Below are 17,235 nucleotides of genomic sequence, written 5' to 3'. Positions count from 1 at the left end.
CCCACCTTGGAAACAGTCATTTCCTCGACTGAGAACATAAACATGAAAAAGAAGATTTATTTTTCTACTCAAACATTGTATTCTGCTGTTCAGCTTCAAAGGAACCACAGCCTGCACACTGCATTAGCACAAGCCATGGGCTGCTAGGCTGCATCCCTTCCCCCTTTCCCCCTCTACTGTTGTGCTGCACATGCAGGTGGCCCGCACCTCAGCTTCTTGACTGCATACTCCCCCACTGCACCATACCAGCAGGCTTATTTGGTGCTGTAGGCTATGCTACACTGCCTCCTTGGGCGGGAGCAGAAAGCAGAAGCTGTGGAGGAGGGAGGGGGAGCCTGGAAACCAATGGGAGAGAGCAGTGGTTTGGGGAGGGGTGACCAGGTGGTACTGCAGGGGCTGCAGATCAATGCCTTACAGGCTGCATGCAGCCCTCAGAGCACCAGTTGGATGGCTGTGGTCTAGAGCTAATGGTCTGCATCTCCTGCCCTTTCCACTTACCTGAATGTTAACACTGTGCAGCCATTCACTCTAATTAAAAAACTGGTAGAGACCTGCCTAACAGATAACTAGAACAATATTCTTTCATCTCATTGTCTTCTGGCAGGATTATACATATGAGAAACCCTTGTAGAAATCAAGTTATTGGATAAAAAATATCTTTCCTTCTAGAAATTCCCCAAAATAAAAAAAACAGTTTATGGGCTATGTCAGGCTGTATCCTGGCAACCTTATGGAACCTTTGGACATCTTTTATAATAAATTCACTGAATTGTTGCATGATGCCACACTCAGAACTTTAAAAAATACAGTTATACAATGGGTTATACCTAGCTGGATGGCAGTACTATGAAAAAAGATCTGGGAGTCTTGGGATATCATAGACTCAACATGAGTCTGCAGCATGGTGCAGCTGCACCAAAGACAAATGCAGTTTTGGGATGCATCAATAGAAGCATTGGGTGCAAGACATGGGAAGAGATGAGGCCTGTCTAATCAGCAGTGATACAACTAGGGGTGCACCGATAAAGATTTTTTGGTCTGACACTGATGGCCGATTATTAATAAGTCATTTTGGCCAATACCATGTCCCGGTCCACCCCAGCTGGGCAGTACCTACCTTAGCTCCAGCCCCACTGTCTCCCTTGCCACAGGAGCCTCAATCTGCCCCTCCCCCCCATGCCCCTTTTCTTCTCCCCCAAAGGACTTACTAGCTGCTCTCCAGGCTGCTGGGCTGGCTGTGCGATTGCTGCAGCTGTGCATATGCATTTATTGGCGACATTATTGGCCACATCAGCCAAAAAAATCTGATTGCCGATAATGTCAATTTTCCTTTTATCAGTGCTGATAGGATATGGACCAATGTATTGCTGCACCTCTAGATACAACTTCATCTAGAGTGTGTTGTGTCAAGTTTTCAGCTCCATATTTTAAAAAGGACATGGAGAAATTGAGGTGACAAAAATGATAAAGGCCTTGGAAGGCAAATCATAAGAGGAAAGGTTGAAGGAAATAAGCATGTTCTGCTTGTAGAAAAGGTGCTTAAGAGGGGACACAATAGCAATCTTCAAATACCTGATGGGCTGCCATAAAGAAAAGGCAAGAACACCTTTTCTCACTTGCTGCAGAGAGCAGGACATAGACTAATGGCTTGAAGTTGCAGGAAAGTAGGCTTAGATTAGATATCAGGAAAAAGTTCTCTGTTAGGACAGGGAAGCAATAGAATAGATTGCTTAAAGAAGGTGTGAACTCTTCATCATTGGTGGTGTTCAAGAGGTTGGACAGGCTGTTCTAGTAGTAGCTATGTCTGTGCTCTACTAAGGGTATTTCCCAAGCTTCTTGGCTTTTCTGGTTGCCACATGGGGATGGGATGGAATTTTTTTCCACCTCTTGGTGCTACCTGTCAGGGTGAGCTTGTGTTGTTTTGTTTTTTTAAGTCTTCCTCTGAGGTATTGGGTGTTGGCTGCAGCCAAGGCTGGGGATTTTGGCTGGGGTGTGCCAGTGCTGCTGCTGGGAGTTAAAACCCTGAGGTTCCTGGCTAGAGGGTCTTGGCCCTTTGTTCAGGGTCAGACTGATTGCCACATTTAGGATCAGAAAGAAATTTTACCCCATGGTCAGATTGGTACAGACTGGGGGGGCGGGAGGGGGAGGGGGGTTTGCATGGCCCTCTTCCTTAGATTTCTTGAGCAACTGTGCACCAGCAGGATGTTGTCCACCCTAGTCCTCCTCCTTTACCTGCAGCTGGTTAGGATGCTATGTCTTGTGATTTTTTTGTCAGGGTTGACTGTAGTTTTGTTAATAGGATAGACAGTGGATTTGTATGGGATGATTTGAATAGGTATGGTTGTATAGCAATGGTTCTGTCTTAGGGTAGGGGGGTTGGACTAGGTGGTCCCTGGAGGTCTCTTCCAGCCCTGCTTATCTGTGCTTCTATGAAAATTAGTATTAAAATTATTTTAGGGCTCTTGAGGCATGCAGATAAAGATGAAATGGGATATGATGTGTGATCTGCACAATCATGCTCCCTGCCATGCCACCCAGACATGGCTGGAAGTGCCATGCCATGTGACTTACCATATTGACTCAAACACAAGATGAGGTGTGTTTTTTTTCCCCTCCCCCCCCCCCAGTTGGCATGGGGACAAAGCCCTTCATTTTATAATCACAGACAAGGAAATCTCATGAAATACGGTGTCTATCATTAACCTGCTGCCAAAAGCATCATGTGCTGAGCAATGAAAACCAGCTGTGAAGTTGATTAAATGCAGCTAATGCTGAGTAAGACAATAAAGCACATGGCATGTGCTGGACTAAATGCTGATTTTTTTTTAATTTAATTTTATTTTTTTTGGAGGGAAAAATATGTCTATATATACATAGATAGCTATAAAAATATACCGTATAGCATACTATTCTTTACAAAATGTAACCCCCTTTCAAAACCTTGTACCCATCCCAAAAAACTCACATCCACACACCCATGCACTCATTATAATAATTGTATCCATGCTCCCACCCACCCGTCCACATTCCTTTCCTTATTACATTTATACCATCCCTTGGTTCTTACTCCAGTTCTGAGCTTTAAGCCTTCAGTTTGTTTGCTGTCACTGTTGCAGGTGGTTCTGCTGCTGCTGCTATTGCAGCTGTCCTCTTCACTGTCGCTCAACCTGATAGACTCATTGTCTCCTTTGCTGTCACTGTCCACTTCCCCCTGAGGGTGGGGGGGTCTTTGAAGAGCCTGGGTCAGTGGTCCCTTTGCCAGGTGGAGTTGGCCACCTCCTCCCCATCCTCTCCTATTGATTTTCAGTAGTAGGACTGGAGTTCACTCAGTAGCATTTTAACACAGTTTTCTTCCTTGAGTTTTGTGTGACTGCACATCAGGAGGTTCCTGGACTTGCACAGGGTGCTTCTGATGCAGGACATGACCTGATCAAAGGGGGCTGTTCGGGTTCCCTGGTGTTTAGACAGGTGCCTGTACAGCGCTGCCTCTTTTGTCATCAGTACAACCCCTGTCACTGCTTCGCAGAGCCAATTTACATTTTTCCACACTGCCCTGGCGTATGGGCAGAGCAATAGGAGGTGGTGAATGGTTTCTCTTGTGCTTTGGCAGATTTCCCTGGGGCAGCTGGGTCACCCTCTCTGCCCTTCTCTGTCTCCACATCCTCATTGGGAGTGCACAATGGGCTATTAGCCAGTTTAGGTTTCTGGGTCCTTTCGTAGGTTCTTGTGAAAGATCCGCTCCCACACAGCTTGGCAGCTGTTGCTGGGGAGCAGCTCCATAGATGACAGCATGTCTCTGTTTCTGAATGCCTCCTGTATCTTTCTGTGATTGGACATAGTCGCAGGGCCTTTGTTCTGCAGCCTGTACTAAGTGCGGAACTCTTTCAGGACCTTGTAGAACCACAGGTGTTCCATGATTTACAGTCTCCTGTTGGACGGCACAAACACTCCCCACATTCTCAGTAGCGCAGCCCATCTAAATAAGACCTGTGGTAGTGCCCATTAAGCATAGTCCTCATCACTGACTCTTCTTAAAGTCATGGTGAGCCACTACACTGCGTACGTTTTTACTTCCTCTTCACTCCCATGGTTGGGTAGGGGGGGCTGGGGGAGTGGGCAGGCTGGTGGGTGTCCCCCCCCCATAGTCCCCTCCCCCCTTCTCCAGCCCTGCTTGATCCCTTACCAGCACTGGAGCCCTGGTACTGCACTGCCTGGCTGGCCACGTGTTCAGCACCAGGGCACGGGGCCAACCATAGAGATGCTCTGGCAGCCAGTGTCTCTGCGGAGGATCCAGCCTCTGGTTGCCTTGCTTTTTTTTAACTTTGGATATCCAGGGGTTTAATTTTCTCCCTGCGCTGCAAGTTTGGAACAGCGTGGGGAACATTTTTTTTTGTTCCTGCAAGTGCCTCTTGCCCCTTCTCAAAGGGGTTTGAGATAGGGCAAGAGGCACATGCGTGCTCATCTGGATGTGCCCAGCTTGTTCCTAGATCCTGCTCTTGGATTGGTCTACTGGTTTCCTTGTGCAGACATGCCTTTGGGGTGGAGAAAGAGGTAAATGTTATCCTCTCAAGTGCTCACAAAATGTAGTTATAAAAATGGTAATCTAGTATAACTCCAGTGTAATTTTGACTTAATATTTTTATTACCATCCCCTCATTTCCTCTTTTAAGATGTAAACCTTTTGTGGGAGGAACTGCTTCTCATTTTATAACTATGTACAGCATAGCCTGGTGGCCTTTGGTGCTCCCAGGCCTTTGATATTCAGTTAATAGTAATAATAATATAATCCTAATGCCTGGAAATAATCACCAGAATGTCACTGAAAGAGCTGTAACTTGATGACTTAAGAGCAGTAGTTATAAGAATTGGATAGCTTGGCATGCATTAGATTAGCCTTTCTCCAGCCTGCTTTTCAGTAAGACTGGAATAGTCTACAGCAGGGGTGCCTACACTTGCTCTGTATATCCATCCAGATCTGGATCATGGGTCTTATGAGTTGGATCCACAGAGCCAGCCGTGGCGGTGGAACCTGTGGCAGGGAAAGCACTGGCTGCAGTGAAGCCAGTGGCAGAGGCAATGGGGCCAAGTGGGCATGGGCCAATGGGCTGCTTGACATGACGGAGGCAGTATACGTGATGAACGATGATGGTAGGCCTAGTGGCCACAGGGTGAGTAGGGCTGTGTTGGCACAGCCCTTGCTCACTCACACCCCTGCTGCTGAGGGCCATGTCCAGTGGGGCCGCAGTGACAGGCCCTGCACCCCACAGCCATGCCCCCAAATTCTCTGGCCAGCTTATCACCCAGTGTGCTAGATCTGTCCTGTGGGGCCCATGTGTTTGACACCCCTGATCTGCACTAGACAGTTTTCCTATGTAACTTGAAACTTCTAATGTGTAGCTGAATTGTATGAAGCATGGAAATCCAGTTATGGTTGACTGCAGCAACTTTGTGGTTAGAGGAAAAGAGTTTGGGAGGTCAGGAGAGAGAAATCCAGTAGTTCTCTATTGCCACAGTCTTTGTCAGTTTGTAGTACTACTCATTAATCTCCAAGGTTTTAGGTCCAGGGGGATTCCCACAAAGGACAAGTTGCTATCCATTTGCATACAACTGAAAATTTGCCTCTGCTGATTTGGGAAGAAGCCAGTTAGCAGAAGCAGCAAAGTATTCAGTGAAATAATGACCTCTGCAGACTGTTTTCTTTTCATTTCCTCCTCTATGAGGAAGTTGCCATTTTGTGTTAGAATGCCATGGTTAAAGTTACATAAAAGGGTAACTTGTGCCAGTGCTGAATATGCTGCTTTGTTTGGTGATGCCAAAAATCCAAATAAGTGGACTGGTTTAGCTACTGGAATAAGAGGAGAACCTCCCCCATTGATTCTAAAATAAAGGAGATCAAACATGAATTCAGCTTCCAAGATGATCCCTGTGAACTAAATGGTGCCCTTAGTTCTTTCATGGTATATTAAAATTCATGTACAGTTGTCTTGCCATGATGTTTGTATATTGTCACTGTACCTGTTTTACAATGTTTTCAAGTTTATTGGAGAGCAGTGCTGACCTGTTTCTTTGTCTTTTCATAGCATCATATTAAGAAGCATTAAAACAAGTTACATTTTCTTTGAAAGCATTCTTGAAGAAATCATTAGCTGATATTGTCTCTGCTCTCTGCTGCTTGCTTTATTTAGGTGAAGGTTGTTGTTGATTCATCTGACAGGAAGAGAGCTATTAGTTCAGTATGTAGCTATATTGTGTACCAGTGCAGCCGTCCAGCCCCACTCCACTCACGAGATCTTCACTCTATGATAGTTGCAGCATTTCAGTGCCTCTGTGTCTGGCTCACTGAACACCCTGATATGCTGGATGAGAAGGTAAGAGAATTGGTGCTGTTCCTGTTCAATAGAGAGAAGTTAACATCAAAAACTACGTTTCTGATTTTTTTTGATTTTTTTTTTGCTAGCTTTTGCTAGCTTTGGTACTTTTATTCCACTATTTCAGTTCTTACAGGGAAATTGCAGACACTATAGAGCTGTGGTTCTCAACCTTTTTGGACTTGAGGCACCTCTCCATAACATTTATGAATTGAATGGCACTCAATTTCAAAAACTAATTTATGTATTACAGCTCTTACCTCCTTGCAGTGGGGTTGGGCTGTGGTGGTTTTGGACTGGCCAGGCAAGGATGAGCTTGAGCCTGGGCTTTTCTGTATATCTCCTCACACCATGTGGCACAATTCAAAGGATCTGGCAGCACCTGAGGATGCTGCATCACCCTTTTTGAGAATCATTGCTTTACAAACAGGAAATAGGGTAAATTGGAAGTGCTGTGTCACCAGGGATTTGGGAAGAGGAGGGGAGGGTACGTGACCAAACCACAGTCTTAGAACCAACCCTGATCCAAAGGGTGCCAGATAAGGAATCCTCCCTACCTCCTATTTATAAAGCACTATTCCTAAGTTCCCTTAAAACACAGAGGGTTTGGACTGCTTGTACTATTTAATAAAATGTTCTTTTAGTTTACAAAGAAATCACATTATGACCAATGCCTTGGCCACTCCTTGCTCCCTTTCTCCTGCTCCAGATCCAGATATTGCATGAAAGATTGAGGTAACCATTTGGAGAATGTAGCACTTGGTAGCATCCATATGCACCATGCTCCTTTACCATGGAGTGGCATGGTACCATGTCTCCATGTTGACCCATTGGCTCAAAGTGCTTGAGTTCCAGACCACTGACATTGCATGCATATATGCTGTTGGGACAGTCTCCTTATTTTGGGATGTGCCTCAAATGTACCTTAGCAACAAGCTTGTACTGTTGACGGTGCGTAATTTGAATTGACAACACATCATTGTCACACTAAATTCCTTAGGAGAACTGGATATGAGTGATTTGCTTTTAACTATTTGTCCCTTTGCCCTTTAGGACTGTTTAAAAGAAGTGTTGGAGATTGTGGAATTGGGTATCTCAGGAAGTAAATCCAAAAACAGTGAACAAGAGGTCAAATACAAAGGAGATAAAGAGCCAAATCCTGCATCCATGAGGGTGAAGGATGCAGCTGAAGCTACATTAACATGGTATGGAATTCATCAAAATGTTGTTAACTGTTTGACGGGGTATTACTACAGGGGAAAATTGAATACTAGAACACCATTTAATGGGTGTGTAGGCTGTCTTGGTAGACTGGACAAGGTGGGGTATATAAACAAACTTTTTACTTCCTACCCTTGGAAGTAATTATAAAAGCAATATTTTCCTTTTGTTCTCATTCCACTTCATAGCAAAATGTTATAATATTTTATATGAATTGAAAAATGACTTCATGTAATTACTAAGACATAACTATTTACTAGAATTCAGAAGGCCTAAGAGTCTTTATTTTGTATTCTGTACTAGCATAAGCTCTTAAATGTTTTTTTCTGGGTACCTAAAGTAATTGCTTGAGAGGGAAGAAAAGCCCTGTTAAAGTTGCAAGGTCTGGTGTTGACCTTTTCTTCAGGTCAGAACTTAAAGTGCAAACTTCTAGGGTAGAAGTCAGGTAGGTGACCCATAGCAGTCAAGATTATTCTCAGTCACTGCTTTTGGGCAAAAAACTTCTGGAATTTAAATAGGAGGCATTGCTGCTCCTTGCTATGAGGAAGGATGATAGCTGAGACAGAGATTCCTGCACTGTTTCAAATAATTATTAATAATTATTTTTCCATAACATGAAGGAGTTCCACTGTGGCATGTTTTGTATGACTATGTAGTGTTTGTTCCACAAAGTTTATAATTTGCGAAATATCTGAAGCCCACATTCCCACAAACAGCAGCATGCTTGAAAGACTAGGCTCACAATGATTCTTCTAGGTAATCTACTCAAAGAAACACCAAATCAGTCATAGCAGAAGCACGTGCTATTGCTTCTTGGAATTCAAGAAAGGCTTCTAAAATAAAGGTCTCAAGATAATAGCATTCATTGTTATATAAAAAAGGATTTAAAATATAAACAATAAGAACTTTTGTGCATAAAGTCATACCTGAACTGCTAACTTCCTGATTCAGAAGAAACTTTCCCAGTTCTCACGCTCTTTATTTTCTTGTGGTGTTGTTTGCATGATCCTCTGAAACTTTAAGTTAATGGTTGCTGTTGGAGGCAGGATCTTATGGATCATTGATCTATTCTGTTATGGTAATTACTACTGTATTTATTCACATATCATAGGCAGACAAGGTTCTTTGGGTGAATCTGATATCTTTTATTAGACCAACTTAAATAGTTGGAAAACAATTATTAAGCAAGCTTTCAGGTTCAAAAACCCTTCATCAGGCTAAGGAAGTTTCTGCAGTTGGTGTGTGCTCTTCCTGGATGGAATGAAAAGTAAAGAAGCCAGAGGCTGGGCTGGTATGCATACCAGACAGGTAGTCTACATTTTCACTGACTGCCTGTCTGGTATGCATACCAGCCCAGCCTCTGGCTGCTTTACTTTTCATTCCATCCAGGAAGAGCACACACCAAGTGCTGAAACTTCCTTAGACTGATGAAGGGTTGTTGAACCTGAAAGCTTGCTTAATAATTGTTTTCCAACTATTTAAGTTGGTCTAATAAAAGATATCAGATTCACCCAAAGAACCTTGTCTGCCTATGTCCTTAGACCAACATGGCTACAACCTACACCGCTGTTCACATATCATATGCTCTTTTTCTTAAATCTTAGTCTTCCAAAATTGGGATACATATTTTCAGTGGCAAAGCTGACTTTCTGCCCAAAATAAAAGCCTGGAGACACATAACATGGCTGTTGCTTTTTTCCCTTCTCTTCCCTCCAGGAGCTGCATGGAGGGAGGGGTGGAGTTCAGCAGGGTCAGATCTGAGGGGTGGGGAGAAGGGAGAATGAGCTGGTGCAGTGGTGCAGTCGCACCTACCTTGCTTTGGATTTCCTGATCCACACAAAGTTTAAGACCAACTGCCTGGCAGCAAGAGTGGCAATTGTCTTCAGGTAGTTCTGAGGGAGTTGAATTGCTTCATATGTCATTATAATCTATCTAATTCCTACTAATTATTCTTCAATTAACAGGTGATAAAGGCACTCTCTTTTTAATGGCCTCTATGTTCCACTAATTAAGCTATCCTTTGTTCAACTATTTTGCTACTCCTAGTCTTTATTCTCCTGTTTCACAATCCTGCAGACTGTTTTTAGTTCTTTTAAAAGTTCTGAGTCCACCCATGGAGTCTAATTCTCAACAGTAGCTATAGTTTCAGTTTTTGACTGAGCATCCAAGAACTGCTGACAGTTTAGCTGTGAAAGTGTTAAAATTAGCTTTTGCCTAAGTAAGAAAGGGAAGATGAATGAGCTGAAGACTAGGCTCTGTCCCTATTCTTTGTGGCCATAACTAGAAATTCTGTTTTTCCCAAAGGTGGTGTGGGTCTTATTTGGGTATGTGGTATGTGAGAAAATATGGGTATGTCTGAGATGCAAAGAGAACAAACAAGTACATAAGTTCCCATCTCAGATGTATGTGGAGGTGCATCTTTTTCAGCTGAGTCTTTCTCTGATTTTGCAGCATTATGCAGTTACTTGGAGCATTTCCTTCACCCAGTGGCCCTGCCTCTCCTTGCAGCTTGGTGAATGAAACCACCTTAATTAAATGTTCTGGTCTGCCTACTATAAACAAACACAGCTTTCGCTACTTTGTTTTGGATAATAGTGTCATCCTTGCAATGTTGGAGCAGCCTCTAGGGAATGAACGGAGTAAGTTAAACATTTTGTCTTGGTCTTGAAGATTAAAACTCTTTGTAATATATCTGCAAAATGAGTTCATTTGGTAAAACAGCCTTTTGCTTTTTGCACGCTGAAGTCTTAACTGTTCTATGTATGTACAACTGAAGTGTGCAACTCTGCATAAAATTGCAAGAATAAGGTCAACAGTGTCACTGTTATGCCAGTGTGTGTAAACTCTGCCAGACTTTCCCAACAGCTACACTCCAGTTAATGAGATCACATGTCCTTTATATGACTGCATTGTAAATACAGTTGGAGGAGTAATACTGTAGTAATAACATTTTAGAACATGTTAAAAAGTAAAACATCCCACTGTATAAAAGGATTAATTTTAAAAATGTTTGTCAGGGTATAGGAATTTGGCTTTAACCAGTGATGGCTGTATGTAGTTTTAAAATTGTATAGTTGCTTTTACTCATTTTAGTTCTCCATTTATTATTAAATGTTGTGTTGGTGCTAGCAGCCTGCAGATGTAATGACTGTAATTGTTTTGCAGTTGTAATAGCCTTCCTGTGAACCATTGCACTTTATCAGTGGGCTCAACTGATAACAGAGGTATAAAACAGGCTTCTAGCAGCCCTATGTACCTTTTGAAGAAGAAGAGAGTTAAGAGTAAAACTGGTGTTTTGGAGAAGGGCTGTCCAACTTGCAGCCCATAAGGGATTAAGCTGCAGCTATGGGCTCCTGTCAGAATGATGGGGGCAGTGGTAGCCTAACTCAGGGGCAGGCAATTATTTTGGACAGAGGGCTGCTTACAGAGTTTTGGCAAGCCATCAAGGGCCGCATGGGTAGCCCCACCCCTTGATAGGTGCCCCACCCCTTGGTTGCCATCTTGGGACTGGATCCCCTAACCCCTGACATTTGCCACCAGAAGTCCCTCCCCTTGCCCCCCAGAAGGACTCCTTTCAGCAAGGGGGTTTGCCATCTTGGAACCAGAAAAATGCCAAATTATATTCTAAGTCAAAAGTGTACTACAACATTCATTAATTTCATTTAAAAATATATTTTTGTCCTGATTTACATGATTGTGTGTAGTATACGTAGAGATGATAGTATTATAGCTTAAAACGAAGTCTAACTCTTTCATATTGTGGGTGGGTGGGTATAGGTTTGTGGGTGTGTGGGAGAGGGTGTGTGGGATTGGGGGGATGGATAAGCATGGGGGGTTGTGGGTTTTGTGGAGTTCTGTATATGGGGGGAGAGTGGCTGGGGAGAGTTGTGGCTTGGGTGGGGGGGGGAGGGTTTGCCTATGGCCTGCCCCCCACCTGCAGCAGGTAGAGCTCCTGACAGCGCTCCTCCAGGCCCGGGCACCACGCTCCTGCTGCTCCTTGCCTTGGGGCACCGACACAACCTCGTGCTCCCACTCGCTGCTACTTCCCCTCATCTGCCACTGCTGCCCTTCTGCTACTTCTCCGTCCCCCTGCCCTACTGCTTGCTCCTTTGGCATCATGTCCCAGCTGCTCCTGGAGTCCTACTGCTGCAGCTGGGAACTGCATGGTGCTGGAGCTGCCAGCCAGCTGGTGGGCAGGGGAAGTGGGGAAATGGCTGCAGCAGGGGCCAACTTGCTGTGTCTGCCTAGTTCTGCCAGAGGCTCCCCCTGGGTCCTACTGCCCCTGGCTCTTGTCATCTTTGACAGGGGCAGATAAATATTCATTTTCTAAGTTTTTTTTTTTTTAGGCTTCCATTTCCTGCTCCTGCCTGAGGGTAGGGCAACATGACCTGCAGAGCCCAGAGAGCCTGCGGTGCAGTGAGCTAGGGGGCCAGAGTTCACACATGGCACATTGCAGCAGAGGGGAGGTGAGAGGGCTGTCACAGTGCAGTGCATGGGCAACTGGTGCCTCCCGAGTCTGGGGGTGGGGGGCAGTCCAGGGCAGAGGGTCACCTAGTGGGTGATTGCTGAGCCAGCAGAAACTGAAAGTGCACTTCCGCCAGCACTTCCAGTTTCACGACTGGAGGTTCCAGGGAATGCATATGCACCCGCGTGCACCCCCCAACGCGTTGCCAATGGTGCGGTGAAGGGCGGCTTCGCTTGTCATTTGGCCCAGGGGCAGGCCCAGTAGTCAGTATTGGCGAGGCCCACATGGCATGCAGCCCCTAGCTGCTTAGAAGCTGGACAGTCTTGCTTTAGAGGTAGACAAATACTTACTGAAAATCACCTTGGCTGTAAGCAGACATCTCACGTAAGGCAGTCCTGATTGATCTGAGCAAAACCTGGACAAAGGGAGTGGCACAGCCCTTTACACCAGTGGTTGCCAATCTTGTGGGACTCAAGGCACCCTCCATAACTTTTTGGAATTAAGTGGAACCCTATTTCAAAAACAAAACTATTTATTACAGTGTAGAAAAATGACTGGAAACACCTTATTTTAATCAAACTGGACCCCCCCCCCACGTGAATAACTATAACATAACACTATTATAATGTATGGGCCAACTGAGCCTGGCAGTTCTTACAAATATCTTGAATTTGTGGCAAGTTAAAATGCACACTCTTGGTTCCTTTTCCACTGAAAGAAGTCTCTCTCTTCTTGTTTTTTATATTCATTAAAGCAGGAGCCCCCAGCTCACATAAGTACCATATTGAAAACTGCAGCAAGATTTTTACAACTTTTTTTTTTAATGTTGGATTATTGTTTGGTTAGCTGAACCCAGAAATGATGCAGCGGTACTTCATGACATTTCAGTCTCAGGGTCTGATCTTTACATATATCCGCCAGTTCTTGTTCCTGTTTCTTGAAGTTTCAGTAAATGGGTTTCTCACTCAGCTGTATTCTGCAACATCCAAATTGGGAAGTATTTTTGAATCTTCTCTTCTAGAATTTTCAAGTGATCCAATATCAGTGGCAGCACTTCTCTGTTGTTTGATGCAGCTGTGAGAAGAAACATTTCTAGCTCTCTGACATTACCTAGTGCCTTTCAGATCCATATCTCATCTATCAGGGTGCAAAGTTTAGCAGAAGGAGTTAAAATATTCTCATTTGGACCTTGCATGCTGGTATTCACTTTATTTAAATACAGAAATTTGTTGACAAGTGTCACGATGCGGGGTCCTGCAGGAGGGCTGTGATCTCCTCAAGGCCCCCTTCCCGTGCCAAGTTGGCCCAAGGACACCCTCAAATTCTCGCCCGCCACATCTTTGATGACACAATATATTTGTGAGGCTGCCTTTTACACCCTCTTGGTCACATCTTGATGGACACTAAGACCCCGTGGTTTCCCGGACCCTTCGTGGGTCCCATTCTGCAATGGGTGCTGTAGGGGCACCCTAGCCTTATGGGCTATGCATGGCTCCAACCATCCCTTTACCACGCCCCAGGCCTCACAGATGGAATAGACGTTGTTCTGTCCGGGTCCTATTATAATTCGGCCCCCTTGTCCTCTCTGGGCCCTGCGTGGCCCTGTCTTGCTCTGCCCCCTTCTCCGGGGCTTCTCCACAACAGTGCTGCCCCCTTCTCTGGGGCTGGGGTCAGTGCATCCCGACTGCTGTGCCCTCACTGGTGCTGGGGTCCCCACACTGCTGTGGGTCCCCTATGAGACCTTCTCCAACCCCTAATAGTCTCACTCAAACCACCAGTATTAAACAGTAACACAACACAAGCCCCTGGGCTATAATATAAACGGAAGCCGCCCAGCTATAACCACGTTCAAACCTACTGGGGATACTTCATCCCGCAGCAGTGTCAGACGCTGCTCCTGCATTCAGGCTTCTCCTCTCTTCTGTGAGAGAGAGCTCCTTCCTCCTTAGCTGCTGGCAGGGAACTGCCAGCCTGGCCTCAGCCCTTGGGCTTTATATGGGAACTAGGCCTTATATGGGAGCCAGGCCCTGCCCCCTCTGGTTGCCCTGGCAACCTGCAGCTGGGCTTGTCCCTCACTGCTAGGGCTTCTTCCCTAGCAGTTTTTTCCTTCTTAGGAGCAGTGCACCTCAGTGCTGTGCGACACAAGATATGCTAGTTTAGTTGTTCAGACCACCAGTTGTCACTGCTCCATAAATCACAGAAGTCAAGTAAGCACTTGAGAGAGACTCTGTGTGTGTGTGTGTGTGTGTGTGTGTGTGTGTGTGTGTGTGTGTGTGTGTGTTAAAATTTCCTCCTTCAACTTGTAAACTCAGGACAAAAGCCTTGCCCCTTGTTACTACTGTATCTTATTTCTGTGTGCACCATGAAACTAGTATGTTCATATTCCATTCTCTCGCTCAATCTTGAAAAAGCATGATACTTCAGTGGCCTAATTTTAATGTAATTGACCATGTTTACAACTTGATCAAGAACAGTTTTTAATTCATGGCTTATAGTTTTCACTAGAAGATCCTCTCAACGAAGGAAACAGTTGAGTTCTTTACAGCAAAAGAATTGCATTCTTCTTATTCCATCATCAAAAAAACAAATAAAAGCTAAGAATTGGCATTTTCCACTTAAATCTGTGGATTCTTCCACCTGAAAAATGAAAGTAGTAGCCATTTTAACTTTTTCACTTTATTTAATATTCTCTGAGATGTTGTGTATAACTCTTCTGACAGTATGATTGGACAGCAGAATGTTGCCAGTATCCTTTTCAAAATCCTTACCCTACTTTGTTCCTTGGAAGTATCATTGTCTTGCCTAGTATGACCTTTGATTTGTTTAGCAATCAATACTGCAACTTTGTAACTGGTCTCCTATGCTTTATCAGATAGTTTTGAGGACTGTTTTTTCTTGAGAATTTAAGAGGCACATGAGACAGTTTCACCTGGTGTTGGAAGCAGCATGGCAGGCTGGAGATTGCTACTGCTGGGGATTGCTGCTGCTACTGCTGCTGCTGTCATCAGTGCCACCATCAGGTGGAAGTGTCCTTTGTGCCTGTTTCCAGGAAGCAAGTGTGAGACCAGACCAAGGGCTGCACTTTTTTCCAGCACTAAGGTGCAGCTGCAGGAGCTGCTTCTCATTCAGGTTCCATGTGCTTTCCAGAAACTGAGGAGCGGGGCAGTTCTACCTGGTAGCAGTAGCTACCAAACCCAGAAAAGTTAAAGCAGAAGTGGTGTGTCTGCCTGCATGATTTAATGCTGTCAGGCACGCCACCTATTCCGCAGCTATTTTTCATTTGGGGTCCATGTACCTCCTGAAAACTAAGGTGCATGGGGAAATTTCACTCTGAGGCAGCAGTGTTTTGGTGCTGGCCCATAAATGGAAGGTCATTAACGTCGTGTTATGACTTCTTGAGTGTGGGCCTTCCCAGTGTCCCTGAGTACCTGGCAGCCATCTCTTAGATGGATGCTGTGCCTACCAACAATGGGCACATTATCTTTTCCAGCAAAGAAGAATATGGTGCCCCAAAATGTTCCTAGCACTTCAAAAACTTCATTTGAGCGCTCTTAACTGAAATCAAGAGCATTTTGTTCCCTGGAGTTGTTCCATACCCCAGTTTGCAGCTTGCTCCATAGCTGAGTACTTTTACATGAACAGATGCATTCTCTTGACTGTTTTAGAATAGAATGTGCTTTAACAAGTGAACATGTCTTCTATTCCTCTCTTTCTCTTGTCCAGTGCTTCCTGAATGTAGCATTGAGGATTCCCACAAAACTATTGGAATCTGAAGCCAGATTAGCCATTCCTTTTTCATATAAATGGCTAATGTTGAATGGATTTAGATCAAACTGAGACTGTTTGTTTGTTTTTTCAAAAATGAGCTTGTAAATCTGTTTTTTTAAATCTACAAGCTGAGTTATTGTAATGTGCAAGTGAATTAGGTAATCTCACAGGCAGATAGTGAAATTTGGCCATTTTACATGTTGTTTTTTGGTTTGCACATATAAGTCATTGTCACGGCGGGAGGGCCGTGATCTCCTCGAGGTCCCTCGCTCCGTGTCAAGGCCGGCCCAAGGCACCCTCTTATTCTCTCCCGCCACGTCTTTGATGTTTGTATATATAATTGGGAGGCTGCCTATGACTCCCTGGGCACGGCTACTCGGGACCTCTGTCCCCGTGTGTTCCTGGACCCCCTGGGGGTCTCCCGATATGGTGGGTGTTCCCCGGACACCCTAGCCTTGTGGGCTATGCGTGGCTCCTACTACCCCTAATACCATGCCCCAAGCCTCGCTGATGGGAAAGACGTTGTCCTGTCACAATGCACCTACGCCCACTCTTGGGCCTTCTCTACAATACGGTAGTCCCCTCTGCGATGTCCTCTCTGGCCACCGGTCTTTTGGGCCCACCACCCTACTACCCTCTCTGGTATGGGCTCACCGCGCTGCTATCCCCTTTTGCCGGGGACAACCACAGAACCTTACCCTTCTCCTGGGGCGCTGTGCCACTAACCCCTTTCGTCGGGGTCCCCCGTGGCACCCTGCCCCTGTCCTGGGTTTCCCTGCAGTGCAGGCCTATTACCGGGTCCGCCACGCCTGTTCTGGGCTTCTTAAATATCGCCCTGCTCTAGGGCTTCTCAATATCGCCCTGCTCTAGGGCTTCTCAGTAATCGCCCCTCCCTGGGGCTGGGGTCCATGCACCCCGCAAGTGACGCCCTTGCTGGCATCTGCTACGCCCGTCCTGGGCTTCTTAATATGGCGCTCCCCCTCTCCGGGGCTCAGTGCGCCCACCTCGGGCTTCTCAATAGACCAATATGGCGCTCCCCCTCTTTGGGGCTCTCCATGCCCACCTCGGGCTTCTTGATAAAATCGCCCCTCTCTCTGGGGCTGGGGTCTACGTACCCCGCACACAACCTGGGGTCTGTGTTTCCCGTCCGCAACCCACTGGTTGCACCTGCAACCCACTGGTTGCAATCCTCACTGCCAGTTGCACCTGCACTGGCGTGTAAGCTGCATCTTCACTGACGCTGTGAGAATAATGCGTCCTCCTGGTGCTAGACTGCGCCCTCACTGGCACTGGGGCACCCCACCCCTATGGGGTCCCTTTGAGAATAATGCGCCCTCTTGGCGCTAAACTGCGCCCTCCCTGGCGCTGGGGCCCCACCCCTCTGGGGTCCCTATGAGGCCTCCTCCAACCCCT

General features: G+C 45.7%; 1 protein-coding gene across 10 annotated transcripts in view; it reads left to right on the top strand.

Annotated features, from left to right (window-relative positions):
* The window catches only part of RALGAPB (Ral GTPase activating protein non-catalytic subunit beta), a 233,060-nt gene that overhangs the window by 130,258 nt on the left and 85,567 nt on the right, over positions 1 to 17,235 (top strand). For all 10 annotated transcript variants that reach the window (XM_059733294.1, XM_059733297.1, XM_059733290.1 and 7 more), the window contains 3 exons: positions 6,186 to 6,368; positions 7,422 to 7,573; positions 10,041 to 10,228. In XM_059733294.1, coding sequence (XP_059589277.1) covers positions 6,186 to 6,368; positions 7,422 to 7,573; positions 10,041 to 10,228 — 523 coding nt within the window. The remainder of the gene's footprint in view (positions 1 to 6,185; positions 6,369 to 7,421; positions 7,574 to 10,040; positions 10,229 to 17,235) is intronic.

The sequence above is a fragment of the Alligator mississippiensis genome, chromosome 9, assembly GCF_030867095.1.
Source record: "Alligator mississippiensis isolate rAllMis1 chromosome 9, rAllMis1, whole genome shotgun sequence".
Classification (NCBI taxonomy): Eukaryota; Metazoa; Chordata; order Crocodylia; family Alligatoridae; genus Alligator; species Alligator mississippiensis.
Note: the sequence above shows the minus strand (reverse complement) of the source record. Positions and strands in the feature narration are given on the sequence as shown.